This window comes from Cryptotermes secundus, unplaced genomic scaffold, assembly GCF_002891405.2.
Source record: "Cryptotermes secundus unplaced genomic scaffold, Csec_1.0 scaffold1037, whole genome shotgun sequence".
NCBI lineage: Eukaryota > Metazoa > Arthropoda > Insecta > Blattodea > Kalotermitidae > Cryptotermes > Cryptotermes secundus.
Window position 1 is genome coordinate 76,709 of NW_019735473.1, and position 15,151 is coordinate 91,859.

Consider the following 15,151-nt stretch of genomic DNA (forward strand, 5'->3'; position numbering starts at 1 on the left):
AACGGACCAAAAATGAAACAATTAAAAAATTAAGGAATTGTCTTTGTTGGAGTTCTGGATACATATTGGCAAGGAATTCCCAACTTTGAGCCAAAAAGCACTGAAGATCCTGATTCCTTTTGCAACAACTTACTTATGTGATACAGGCTTTCTGCTTTGGCAGCTATAAAGTCAAAATATCGTTCATGGCTAAATATTGCTAAAGAAGTTAGAGTGGCCATTTCTGATATTACACCACGTTTTGATAAACTTTGTTCTCAAAAGCAGGCCCATCACACTGAACTTTGACATTTAAATGTTTAATTTTCTTTGCAGAAAAAATTAAATACTTGTTAGTTAAATATCGTTTCATTTCAGTACATATTTTGGTTAATTGCAAGTGTTAAAACTAATTTTTATTGTAGGCCTAGTATTGTGATACTTTAATTTTGAGTAAAGAACTGCTAAATAGTGTGTACGAGTAGATAAACACAAAATAAACTGAATGAAACGTCGAACATACTGTGACATGTTGACCCCTACCTCCCCAGCGGCACGTAGCGCTCGCGTAATAGGCGAGTCATCACCCCGCAACTCTCCCCGCGGTGACGTCACGAGCGGAGCCGAAGTTAGCCGAGTCCCCGCAACCTTGAAGCTATGCAACGCGAGTCAACAGCGGTGACGTCACCAAGGGGTAACAGCGTTGCTAGGCTATACGCCACGTCACACTAGCAACAGCGAACGGAATAAAAGCCGGCTGAGCAGCAAGCGAGAGTCAGTGTGTTATCAACGAGTTCTCAGTTCGCAAGTTACGAGCTACAGACGCGTGTGCGAGAATCAGTGATAGTTCGTGATAACCAGTTATATCTGGAGTGTGTACTTCAGGGCGACTTGTATAGCTCCCGCGTTATTAATACGTGAAGACTCTGGACGATAGTGTTAAGAGATTTTGTTGTAAGGTTTGTAAAGTGTGGAAACCCGCATCAGTGTTATAATTAATTGTAGCCGATATTTGTAGATTGTTCAATAAACCAATTAACGATTTCTACGGCGTATTCAGTAACGAAACACGTTACAATACCATGACTTCTATTTTGATAAAAAACAGGCTGTGGTTCTTGGCTTACAATTCCAAACTGACCGAGGGTTGTACCGTCATTTCTGATCCAATATCTTGAGTGAAACGTTAGAAGATTTCTTTCTTTACGTTGCAGTAGAATGGGAGTACAAGGGGAAAGTACACATATCTAATGTGTATTCTTTCGATTATGAACAAAATGTATGTCTAATACTAGGTCATCTGTTTATTTCAAATCCGTCCGCTGCGTAGCTGACAGCTTCGTTCGTCACCAAGCGCCGACGATGTCGTCTGCTGCATAAGGCTCATTCTCGCCATAAAACAACCCGCAGTACCGTACGGGCAAAGCAGCCCCAGAATTCTGACACTTGTTTTCACTGTTTGCGTGTAAGCTGTGTGTACGTTACACAGTGTGCATACTCGCAAAGCAAACGCATGGCGTAAACAGTGTCTGTTCTTCAGTAGGCTGGTACTCTACTGAAATAATTTCTATTTAATTAGGTAACTGAAGCCTTCTAAAAACAGTTAAAAGGATTTAGTTTGGGTCATTATTGGACCAGTACATCTCCAAATCAAAATGACGTTGGAATCTAAAACTTTTCTCGACAAACTACTCATATAAAGAAGACGACTAAAAAACTAACAGGTTACCCTTCATAACACTTACCTCTTTAAAATCTACAACTTCTATTTAAACCATTATTCAATATGATGTGTATTGTCATGTGTATGGAGTGCGGCTATAGACGGGGATTGAATTGGTAGAGTCATTTGATGTGCTGAACTCTTACAGATCCGTGACTACAAGTAATTGTAACAGTTCCACTAATTCACAAGCTTTACAGTTCACTACAGCACACACTAAAGTCATCTCAGCCTATTGTGCCTTCACTAGTCGTTGTCTGGTAACGGCTTCGATGCTGAAGGTCTTTCAACTTCCATGTTCACGTCCTTACTGACCGGCGAGTGTCACACAACTAATTAAACTCTATTATATTTTAGCATCCCGTTGAATTGAGGCATTATCCTTATTATTAGAGTACACGTCAATAATGCAACAATATAAAAGACATCAAGAATATATCACTCACTAAAAATGTATTTTAATACTTTATTATTTTAAAATCATTAAAATGTCAATAGGACACTAAAGGTATATTCTATAAATTAAAAGTGATAATCAAAATTTCTTAAATGTTTCTAGTTTTTACATGTATTTTCTAATATGTTACGACATTTAAGAAAGTTTGATAATCACTTTTAATGTACAGGATATATTTTTAGTGTCCTATTGACATTTTAATGATTTTAATATCGTAAAGGATTAAAATACATTTTAGTGAGTGACATATTCTTGATGTATTTTATATTCTTGCATTATTGACGTGTACTCTAATAATAACGATAATTAAAATCTAGACTTGCCCTGCTTATAACAGCTGGGCACGGACCGCAGAGGAAACATCTCTCCCAACAGCTCTTCTATTGCTGCGTCACGCAGCTGTCGCACGGACCGCTCAACGAACGCCGTTCCACAGTTAGTCAATCGGTGCGTGTTAGAAATCAGTTGCTTGGCAACGGACGTTGTTTACAGAGTCACTACATAACAAAGGGTCTACATGCTACAGCATATTTTGCCGACTGTCCTAACTACTGTGATAAACTTCGCGACAAAAAAACTGCATTCAAGAAACGCACGAGAAACCGCACCGCCGTAAAAGGCGTGCGATTGAAACACTGCAAGATAAACAGTATCCGCAGAAGTAGTTCAGGGCAATGAGATTACAAAACAAGGCTCAAAATATCATTTTTGTTACCACATTTAGTGAACTATTGTTAAATGTAGAAAGCATTTCATTTCAAAACCTAACTGCACATTGATTGGGAGTTTTCGAAACTTAAAACCATGCAGACAACAGGTGTACTTACCGTGGTCTCGTCTTCGTGCAAGACTTGATCGTACTCGGACATGGCCACACAGAAAATGATCGCCGTTACGTCTTCAAAGCAGTGAATCCATTTCTTTCGTTCTGACCGCTGACCGCCCACGTCAAACAATCTGCAGAGAAATTACAAACACGTAACTGAACTGCGCAGCACAGAAGACTTCAGGTGAGTGACGGCTTCTCGCGTACAGACATGGACGGCCATACTGCGACTGTGCCGCCTTCACAGCAGTGCGACGAATATCGTACATTATCAACCGACATTTTAAAATTTTACCACATTGAAGAGTTCTGCCTTCTGGCATACGACGTCGTGTAGTCCTGTAACAGTCAACAGAAGTTTCGAAAGAATATGCTGCCTCCACCTTCAGGGCTAAAGAGTAAACCAAACGAGAAACCTTCTTAAAGCTTGCAACCATGAAGACGGAGGTGACATGATCATCCGAAACGTCAGTTAACTTTCAGAGGACGAAATGACTCTCCGAGACAAAAACGTTCATAACCACTGTTGTGAAAACCTAAAATCCAAGATTCGGTAGTACGTGTATTATTTGTGCATTTATCCCAGATATACACAGCAAATACGTGTATGCCGATGTTGTGAATCTGCTGGGTGATAATGCAGATACCATAAAGAAAAACACAGAAACTTTAATTGGCGCAAGTAAAGAGGTTGGTGTAGAAGTAAACACAAAGAAAACTAAGCACATGTTACTGTCTCGTCACCAAAATGCAGGGCAAAATCATCACATAAAGATAGGAAACAGATGTTTTGAAAACGTGGCACTGTTTGGGAACAATGATAAAAAATCGAAACCTGATTCAGGAGGCAATTAAGAGGAGACTCAACTCGGGTAATGCTTGCTACCATTCAGTCCAGAACCGTTTGTCTTCTCATCTGTTGTCCAAAAACAAAAATTAGAATATAAAAACTATAATTTTTCCTGTGGTTCTGTATGGGTGTGAAACTTGGTCTCTGACATTAAGGGAGGAACATAGACTGAGGGCGTTTGAGAACAGGGTGTTGAGGAAAATATTTGGACCGAAGAGATATGAAGTGACAAGAGGTTGGAGAAAACTGCATAATGAGGAGCTTCACGACTTGTACTCTTCTCCAACTATAATTAGAATGATCAAGTCAAGGAGGATGGGGTGGGCAGGGCATGTAGCACGAATGGGGGAGACGAGGAATGCGTATAGAATAGTTGTGAGAAAGCCAGAAGGAAAGAGCACAGGGAAGACCAAGGCGTAGGTGGGAGGACAATATTAGAATAGATCTTAGAGAGATAGGATGGGATGGTATGGATTGGATAGATCTGGATCAGGATACGGACCAGTGGAGGTCTCTTGTGAACACGGTAATGAACTTTCGGGTTCCATAAAATACTGGGAAATTCTTCAGTAGCTGCAGAATTGGCGGCTCCTCCAGAAGGGCTCAGCTTACTGTCACAGGGCTCACTGTCTCTGCAGGAGACAGAGATGGTATGCGGCACGCTGAAAATTTATTTCACATCTACACAGCTGATCGTCCGATACGACTGCACTGGTTTCATTATTATTACTATCCCGAAGCAGTAGTTTCGATTACACATATGACCGCAACTATATTTGCCAAGTTTCCCCTCCCCAAATTCCCCCAAAATAGATAATATAAGTCCACCAATTCGTTATAACGGCGAATAATTAGCAATTAGCTAGACATGTACAAAGCACCAAAGAAAACGGATTGCAATAAAACTTGTACAAACCATAGTAGTACTCAATGTGATACCGTGCCTAATACTAAAAGTCCCACAAAAATAAAGAATATATATTGGTTCCCATTCCGCGAACTATTTCGGCCTATATTAAACGAAAATATATCAGACTTACTTACTTACTTACTTACTCATGGAGCTGAGCCCTTCTGGAGGAGTCGCCAATTCTGCAGCTACTCAAGAATTTCCCAGCATTTCATGGAAACCGAAGGTTCATCGCCGTGTTCACAAGAGCCCTCCACTGGTCCCTATCCTGAGCCAGATTAATCCAATCCATACCATCCCATCCTATCTCTCTAAGATCCATTCTAATATTGTCCACCCACCTACGCCTTGGTCTTCCCTGTGGTCTCTTTCCTTCTGGCTTTCCCAACAATATCCTATACGCATTCCTCGTCTCCCCCATTCGTGCTACATGACCTTCCAACCTCATCCTCCTTCACTTGATCACTCTAATTATACTTGGAGAAGAGTACAGGTTATGAAACTCCTCATTATGCAGTTTTCTCCAACCTCCTGTGATTTCATCTCTCTTTGGTCCAAATATTCTCAACACCCTGAGTCTATGTTCCTCCCTTAATGTCAGAGACCAAGTTTCACACCCATACAGAACCACAGGCAAAATTATAGTTTTGTACATATTATGGTGTGGTGACAGAGGGGCGTGTAGGTATCCCACCGCTGCCACCACATATTATGCTGTAAGGGGGGGGGGGGTGTTGATGAAAATAATACTAAATTACTCTCACCTAGGATTTTCCTGGCTCTGGACCTTCTTCTCTGCATACAGCTGCCACCATATATCACGTCTTAAGGGGGAGGTTGATGAAAATACTAAGTGCCGGTAGCGCGGTAGGTGAGCGTTCTTTGTTGGCCAGCCCCTCCATCACTGGCACCACTTCGTTATGGCGTAGAGCGGGCGTGTCGGGTCTGACCCACCTCTACCCATCGACTGTCACACCATATATTATGCGTCTGCGACAGGGTTGGATTGGATATCTCACCGCTGTCACCAATTATTATGTCTTAGTGACAGGGGTGGGTTAAAACACACTAAATCATTACGGCTGCCATCTCTTTGTCTAGTCCATTCACTACGTCAGTCAACCCTGCGCTGACTCGTCCCACCTCCGTACTATAGGTAATGTTGCGATGGCAGGGGTGAGTAAAACATAATTACTAATTCTCTCTGTCGGCCACCTCTCGTTGGCCAATCCCTACCTCTGCTACCACTCTGTTGTGCCTAAAGGGGGCTAATAAAATAATACTAAATTACTCTCTCCTTAGTTACTATAGAATTCTGACGATGGTGTATAACACACTGATATGTTGGGTTTTTGGACTTTATCCATCGTCCTGGTTTTTAAGATAACAAATAGAAACACGACGTTTCGGAAACTGGATCTGTTTCCGTCCTCAGGTGAAGGAAAACACCTATTCAGTTGGGTCCCTTAGAAAGAGCTAGCCTCAAACACTGGACGAGGTCCAGATCCAGTTTCCGAAACGTCGTGTTTTTATTTGTTATCTTAAAAACCAGGACGATGGATAAAGTCCAAAAACCCAACATATCAGTACTCTCTCCTTGTTCCATCAGGAATGCCATCCCCTTGTCTACTTCCAGTCCCTCGCCCGTAACTGTCGTTGCATCCAGCTACCGTTGACTGCCTGGGGCAGTTCTGCCTTTCGTCGAGACTGGGATCGCTCTGGATCGGTCGTGGACGGGTTGGTTTGGGGAAGTAAATCACAATCCCGGTGCATCCTACTTTAATCACACTGTCTATTTACACTCTTATTTACAATAGAAGAATGCCGATGTCTCTCGGTTTACACATGGTATCGGTGTGTGATAGTTCTGAATTTCGTCCTAATCTCTCGCCTAGAGCCGATGGCTTGAGAATGTCACTTCCTTCATTCATCATCATCAGTAATCTGTCAGACGACAGGTCCACAGTCTCTTCCAAAACAATTCCTCCACTTAATGCGATCTAGAGTTTTCTCCTTCAAATGACAGTATCCTCTTCTGTCCCCAAGGTCATCCAGCATCTTCTTACGTCTTCTTCCTCGTCTTCTGGTCACTTCTAACTGCCCCTCTATTTTTCCTTCAATAACTTCTTTTAGAAGGCAGTTACCGCGTAAGATATGACCAATCCAATTAGCCTTCCGTTTTCTTATTTCGTGTAGGATATTCCTCTGCTCACTGACTCTAATTAACACTTCTTTTCTCACATAATCGGTCCAACCGATCTTCTCCATCCTTCTCCAACACCACATTTCGAAACTTTCCAGATGTTTCTGATCTACTGCCGTAAGTGTCCATGTTTCAGCCCCATACAGAGCTATGCTCCAAATGTAGCATTTCACTAGTTTCTTCCTCAAATTTAAGTCCAATTTGCTGGTAAAAAGATTCTTCTTCTTGCTAAATGCAGCTTTTGCCATGGCAATCCTGGATTTNTCACTCAATACACCATCTCTGTCCTACCCTAGGTACACTGGTCTATTCACACTTTGATTTATATCCTATTTACAGTATTAACAATGCCGACTTGCAGTCGGGACTACATAGTGTCTTTCCATTTCCAGGCACTCACTTCATTATAATCTACCCTTCTGGGGTGTAGGACTTGAGTCTGTCTGTCTCTCTCTCTGTTTCGACTCATGAGGATATGCAAGTATTCATCGTTCGACGTGAACCTTTTTCCTGCCTCCATCTCCTACTATTCATCACACAATTCTATACTATTCTATCATAATACTTCACCCTTAAAATAATCTGCCCCTAAACTTATACACACTAAAAGCCTACGTATATTTATCACAAAATCAACGGTCACAACTATGAACAACAAATATGCGTGCTCCGCATACTACCATCAATTCTTAACACACTATCTAACGTTAACCTTATTTACTACACTAGCAACCTCGGTCATCACTCGTTACATTATTGCTCTTATCCTACCCTAAGTCTCGCTGGGCGCGCTGGAGATTGTTTTTGAACATTTAACCACAATAATAAAGTTTAATGACATGGCTTGTATGAGCAAACATGACTTACTTGAAATAGAGACGAAGCGACACTATCACTTGTAGCACCCATATCGGACAGAGCCTTCGGCGGCTTGCCGAATATTAAGATTTTTTATTGCTCCTAGGTCTCATTGATTCAGTGATTTATACTATCAACTTGTTGACACTGCAACTGACAAAGGAGGGAAGTTACTCCTCCCTTTGTCCTAAATTTCGAAAGTGGTGAATTGCCACTGGCTAAACTCGACTCCTCGCGGGTCATCCGCGGCGCCTCCCTCTTTGCATTTTGTAATTTTGTGGTGCTCCAGTGGCTTACAAACGCCACTTACAAAGTGGAGCGATTGCGCATCTCCGCTGACTAAGACGTTTGTTGACCGCCTTCCACTGCCTATGTGTGGCATTCACTGCTCTAATTACTGTGAAACGCTCTCGTAATATTTAGGCAATGCTTCTGATTTTTAGTCTCGAAATTTGCGGCATAACAGTACACTCTAATTTTTATGCTTTTGGACAACAGACAAGAAGACAAAAGGTTCTGGACTGAATGGTAGCAAGCATTACCCGAGTTCAATCTGCTCTTAATGTCCTCCTGAATCAGGTTTTGATTTGCTATCGTCGTTCCCAAGTACCTAAACTGTGCCACATTTTCAAAATATCTCTTTCCTATCGTTATGTCATGATTTTGCCCTGCATTTTGGTGACGAGACAGTAACATGCACTAGTTTTCTCTGTGTTTGCTTCTAGACAAACCTCTTTACTTGCGTCAAGTAAAGTTTCTGTGTTTTTCTTTATGGTATCTACATTATCACCCAGTAGATTCACATCATTGGCGTAAGCAACAGCTGATGTGTCCCGTTTAATTTCAGTCCCACCTGGTTTCCCTGGACCTTCCTCATTGCATATTCTAAGGCAAAGTTGGAAAGGAGTGGCGATAAAGCATCTCCTTGTTTTAAACCATTCTGGATAGGAAATTTATCAGACAAATGTTTACCTACACGGACTTTACTATACGTTTCGTTTAAACACATTTTAATCAACCTAACTGGTTCCATGGGTATCCCAAAGTCTATCAGAATATTGTACAATACTTCCCTCCTAACTGGATCGTAGGCTTTCTTGAAATCTATGAACAGCTGACGTACTGTCTCATCGTACTCCCATTTTTTTCTCTAATATCTGACGAATGCAAAAGATCTTATCTGTAGTTGATCTGTTACGTCGAAACCCACACTGATGATCCCCAATAATTTCATCTATATATGGACTTAACCTTGAGAGAAGAATATTGGAATAAATTCTGTATGAAGTTGATAGCAGTGATATCCCCCGATAATTACTACAGTCAGTTTTATCACCCTTCTTGTGAACTGGTACAATAATAGACTCCTTCCACTGATCAGGCAATTTTTCCTTATGGCAAATAGAAGTAATTAGATCATGGATCTTAGAACGTAATATTTCGCCTCCTGCTTGAATAAGTTCTGCCAGAATTTGATCACTACCTGGCGATTTATACCGTTTCAATTTTGCAATAGCACTTTCAACCTCAAAAGGGCTAGGATCAGGTATTAACGGATCAGCTGTATGCATTTCTGTCTGCCTAACAGCACTGGCCCTATGTACAGTCAATAACTGAGAGAAGTAGTTCCTCCACCTATTCAAAATGTTGTGGGAATCTGCAAGCAGATCACCATTCTCATCCTTCATTAAGTTACTGCTAGGCTGGTAACCCCTCTTAAAGTCATTTATCCCTCTATACAGGTCTCTAATGTTCTTGTTCTTACTGTTCATTGCAAGCTCATCAATTTTGTCTTTCAGATTTTCCTTCGTTTTGTTCCTGAAATGCCTGCTGGTTTCGTCTTATATTGTTCAGATTATCCCCATTTCACTCGCTTGGATCCTGTAACCATTGCAATTTGGCCTGCTTTCTTTGACCTAATGATTTTTAGCATCCTTCATCGAACCATGGCTTATGCTTCTTCGGTTCATAATAACCTAGACTCTCTTTGGCAGACATTTTTATATTCTCTCTTATAGTTTCCCAAGCTTTATTAACACCCACCTCAGTGTCCAAGTTTTCCAAAGCTGCAAACCTATTTGAGCTTTCAACACGATACTGCTCTTTACCCTCTACCTCATTTAATTTCTTGAGACTGAACCTCTCCATATGAACTCTGTGTGTTGTTTGTTTGCTCACTGCCAGTCTTTCCCTAACCTCTGTCACCACCAGGTAGTGGTCAGTATCACAATCTGATATCATACATAAATATAAACAATACAATTTCATCGTTTAATATTGTCAGCAGCTTCAGGGATGTCATTTGCCTGTTATGTCACCAAGGTTTGTGAACATATTCAGATTTGATCTTTCCGCACGTTACACAGTCTTCCTCTTCCACCTTTTGGTGTATACTGATAGAATATTTTGGCAAACCCTTTTCTTTCGGTTCCCTCGAAACAGTGGAACCAATTCGTTTGATATTCAACAGTTTCTCATACGATGTTAAAATACTGTGGCACGTAGACCCGTTGACAGGCAACGACCGAGAATACAATGGCCGTTACTAGGCATTGACCCATAAACAGCTAGAGAGGAAAGGTGCTTTCTGTGTGGTCCGTGCCGAGATGTTATAATTAGTACAAGTTAGAAGTTATTGAGTTACGGTCCGCGATTTGCACATGGCATTCAAAATCATGATAATGAGAATGTCCGCAACATCGGACAAGGCGAAGTCCGACACAGAAAGTATAAGAGGCTTACACTTGGCGGCTGTCAGGCATAAGACCGTTCAAGTGACTAGACTGCCAAGGTAGCGAGTACTACTAGAAATAGGGCATAATCTGCTGTTCTGAGCCTGGACTGACAGAGGCCTTGTATATTTTATACATAGTAGATATTAAGACTAAATTGTAAATAAGTGTAAATAGCGACAAGGGACTAATAGTACTGACTATTCCTGACAAATGACAGACCCGACCTCTCGTCAGAAAGGGCGCCCCACATGGACAGGATAGTAACTTTCATCTAAAAAGAAACATCTGGTCATGAGCCCCAGCCGGGGATCGACACCGAGACAGTCTGATTGACCGTCAGCCGCAATGTGACTTTGACTTTGACTTTGACTTGTGACCAAGCAGGCCAAACCCGTGTGGAGGCGGGTTCGAATACCTCCACCCCCACCCTGCGAGTTATTCGGAGGAGACAAAAAGGAAGTCTCTAATCTGAGACAGTAAAATATGGTCGTGAGTCCCAAGGGACTCGGACCCGAGAAAGACTGCAGCATATACAAAAGACAGACCCGTCATCTTGTCAGAGAGGGCGCCCCACAAAAACAAGACCGTAACTGTCAAACAGTAATAAATATCTGGTCATGGGCCCCAGATGGGCTCGACACCAAGACTTACTGACTGACTGACCGTCAGTCGCAATGTGACTTTGACTTTGAGTTACTGAGTTAAAGGACTGCTGCAGGTCAGTCGTTGTGAGCTGTTGCTGTGAGAAGCCGGTAGCTGAGGCCGGTGACCATCGGGAATCCATAGGGAAGGGGAACTTCCGCCGTTGGAAACCTCTACAGAGCGACTAGTGAAGACTGCAGCAGAGTGAGAGAATCTAGCGTGTCCTATAGTGATTTGTGAAGTGTAGTAACGAGTTGTATAAGTTCAGTAAATACGATTACCAACCCAAACCCTGTATATAGTGAAGCAATAACATCACAATATGTATAATTCTTCCTCGGTCATTCGAGTCTTGTTATGGTCAGGTGAGTTGTCCTACAGCCCTTAGAAACGCCGTTTCATATGCTTCAGTGCGTATTACTTGCTTGCTCGGTTAAACAGGCCTAAACTCTGATCCGTAAAATTATGTGAGCCGGTCACGGTAGCCGAGCGGTCTAAGGCATGTACTGTTTTCGCTCGCTTGGAAACCGGGATCGCGGATTCGAATCCCACTCAGGGCATGGATGTTTAGTTTGTGTGTGTGCGTTTTTCTGTGTTTGTGTACAGGTAAAGGTCTTGCGACGAGCTGATCACCCACCCAAGGAGTCCTACCGAATGTGTAAGATCTAGAAAAACCGAAATGAACGGAGTTCATGGAGGTAGGCCTAGGCCCACTGGGGCTGTAGTGCCAAGGGAAAAAAAATATGTGAGTACAGTCATTACCTTATAAAAACCTTGAAAGGATCTTCATTCTTACTTTCGCATATATTTTTTTAATTATGCCACATACATACGAGTATATTGAAAAAATACTCAATTGCACATTAAAACTGACGATAAGGGTATCAGACTTTACAGTGTATTTCAGGTATTTAAGAGTACTGCCTTATTGAAATTGTTTATCATCTAACATTGTTTGATACAAATAAATATAATGTGGCATGTAGACCCGTTGCTAGGCAAAGACCTTGCATCCGGAAGGTCCTGCGACCGGCCAACTCGACTAAGGTTTTCCGTGGTTTTCCTCGGTCCTAGAGCAAATGCTGAGTTGGTACCCAAATTCCACGTTGCACTGCATGCCTCACATTGTTAACATCAGAATTTCGCCCTAATACAGCCCTCTCAACGTTAGCAAAAAAGAAATAATATAATGCACCCCTTCCAGCGTCATAAAAATATAATATATAAAAAATCCGATTATATGCTCTACCTATACCAGGACAAGTGGGCACTGCCTGGGAACCTTCAAAATCGGAGATATACGTAGTTTCTTACCCCCCCCCCCCGTAGTGTCTCTCACTACCACCCCCCACTTCTTCTTCGCTCTCTCACAGCATATTTATGTGTTCCGTGTGATACAGTAAACAGTGCTTATTTCCCTAAACAGCATTAACCGGTTGGGCTTTGTAGCGGAGNTCGGGTGGTCGAAGGTTATAACACAGTTCAAGATACTTACTTGAAATTTAGGTTTTTGAAAGAAAAATGGACTTCGACGATTCCTGTTGTCTTCACTCTTGTCCGCAAGATGTCTTGCTCTGTTGGCTGGTAATCTTTGGCTCCTAGACGATCCAGATCATCCAAGAAACTGTAGAAAGAATGAAGAATAATGTCATTATACAGAATAATGTAACTCTGCATTCCTTTTATTTCTGGTTTTTATAAATTCCTCGCCAAAACCGCATACGGCCCCCATACCTGCTATATCACGAGTGTGCTTCTATTCTTGCTTGGTCAGTCCAACAAAGAAAATGCCAGGTCAAAGCTACCACCGCTCCCTTCATAACACTTCTCATTACATTACTCACCGATCGGAGCTACTGAAGATGTCGGTACAAATCTCAAGAGTATGCCTAAGCAAATCAAATTGCGTAAAATGGAAGTCAGTGAGTGCTAGTATTGTATCTTCATTCAACAACATACCGGATCTCTGAACTGCTGACTGGATTTCGATTAAATCTGGTTTCGCGGGTAGTTGACACTCGATAATAAATTTCAATGGAAACTACATCAACAGTTTTAGAGCAATTTGTATGTTCTCAGAAACGACTCATTGCACAAAAACCAAAGAAGACAAACAACACAAAATATGAATATCATTGAGACCTGTAATTTGTATTTGAAACATTTCCGATGTTCACTGTCGTTATAATGGATCTGCTGCATTATCTTTTCACGGCGGGACACTTTGAGAGGGCCCACGGGGGACTGATCTGAAGGCTGAAGCTTACGAGTGTAGTGTGGGAGGGCAGAGATCATTAGAATGCGATATTCTCTCGCCAGATCAATGACGTCTACGTTTCTGGCGTAGCTAGTATCTCCACAAAACATCAGCAATGCAGGCGCTCCTGCGGCTGGTTTCAGAGGAGCCAAAATGTTGGAACCACTGGGTAAACAAATTTCGCTTGCGCCCAGCCTATAAAACGAGCAGCTACAATGCCCTGTGGGGTTCCTCTAACTTGCTGAATGCTCATGTTCCTTCACGGATATATGATTGGAGACGGCATGAAACGTACACCGGCATTTATGCAAAACAATTACCAACTACGAACCTCTTTCTGACGATGTCTCCTTCCTCTGAGACTACGACATCTGGAATTTTCTTCTGAAATGTCGGACAATGTAGATGCTATGTGGGCGTAGTTAAGTTTCTGGAATTCTTCATCAAGTGTCGAAAATAGTCAACATGACTTTGTAAAACCCAATGATCTAGTAAAGATGTTTCTATGGTTTTGCGAATGGACAGGTCTTTATGACGTTTGACGTCCATCTTTCCCAAATGAATGCTGGAAGTTGATTCGTTCTGCACGTCCAAAGGCCATGTCTCCTGCACCCATGGGTTAGCCCATAAACTGTAGTCCACTAACTCATTTACAAGTTCTCAGCCCCCCCCCCCAAATGATAGAAGCAGCTTTCTTCGGTTCTAAATTGCCTTTCTTGGCTATACGAAGCAACGTCTAAAAGCAGGCACATCAAACGTCTTGTCTGCTTTAAGGTAACCCATTCTCTTTTCCCGAGCGGCTCATGTGGCGTTCGTCACTTCTCCTAACTTCGCTACTTTCTCTTACCACCATGTCTTTTCATTTAGTTTGGGGGGGGGGCATTCTGAAATCAGATTTGACTGAATGCACCACTCTGATAGATCAGGTGTCAATATGGGATGGTAAAATATGAAGGTATTTCATACTACCAAGATTGTATAGCGGCTTTCAGAAGACAATTATAAATTTAAATTAATTTCTTCCTACCCATCGAATACAGAATAGTAATAATGAACGTACAAACATTACATATTTTTAGTGGCGATAACTCACATTCTCAAGCACAAGACGACACCAAAATGGCTGAGGAAACCACAGGCAAATGAACAATCTTTGAACCAGCTTTACCAATATTTTCTAACGGAATACTGAACACTGAGGGCGAGAAATGTCGGTATCTCATAATACTGAGGCATGTCGCCTAAAAGCCGAACTATATGACGTCCATCGCTGCGCAACGGCTGCAATGGAGACGCATACTTCAGCGGCAACGAATACGTGGAAAGACAACTACCTAAGCAACTGCCTAGACAACAGAGACAGAATTGTTGAGTTCCCACAGCAACGGACACGCTGCGTCGAAACCCTAACAGTGGGGTTCCCGCTGTTACAAAGGTGCTAGCAATCGTAGCAGGAACCGTGCCCGTCCGAGTGTAGGATATAACAGACCAGGCGGAACACAGGACAAGGCAGTTCAGATCTGACGGCAGAGCAGAGATCCGAAGATATATATATATATTATTTATTATACTGCAATTGGGTTTTAGCCCGGTGGCAGTAGTACACAATAGGGCACAACAGACAAGTAACACACATTACACTAAGTGACAACACGTTCAAACAAAACACAATACACAAAACACAACAATAAGGACATCCTACCACAGTGAA

At 42.0% G+C, this 15,151-nt stretch overlaps 1 protein-coding gene across 1 annotated transcript in view; it reads right to left on the bottom strand.

Moving 5' to 3' along the window:
• LOC111869440 (guanine nucleotide-binding protein G(o) subunit alpha) overlaps positions 1 to 15,151 on the bottom strand; it is a 182,460-nt gene that overhangs the window by 38,402 nt on the left and 128,907 nt on the right. Inside the window, exons 5-6 of the mRNA XM_023860979.2 lie at positions 12,679 to 12,807; positions 2,987 to 3,116 (exon numbers count right to left, since the gene is read on the bottom strand). Coding sequence (XP_023716747.1) covers positions 2,987 to 3,116; positions 12,679 to 12,807 — 259 coding nt within the window. The remainder of the gene's footprint in view (positions 1 to 2,986; positions 3,117 to 12,678; positions 12,808 to 15,151) is intronic.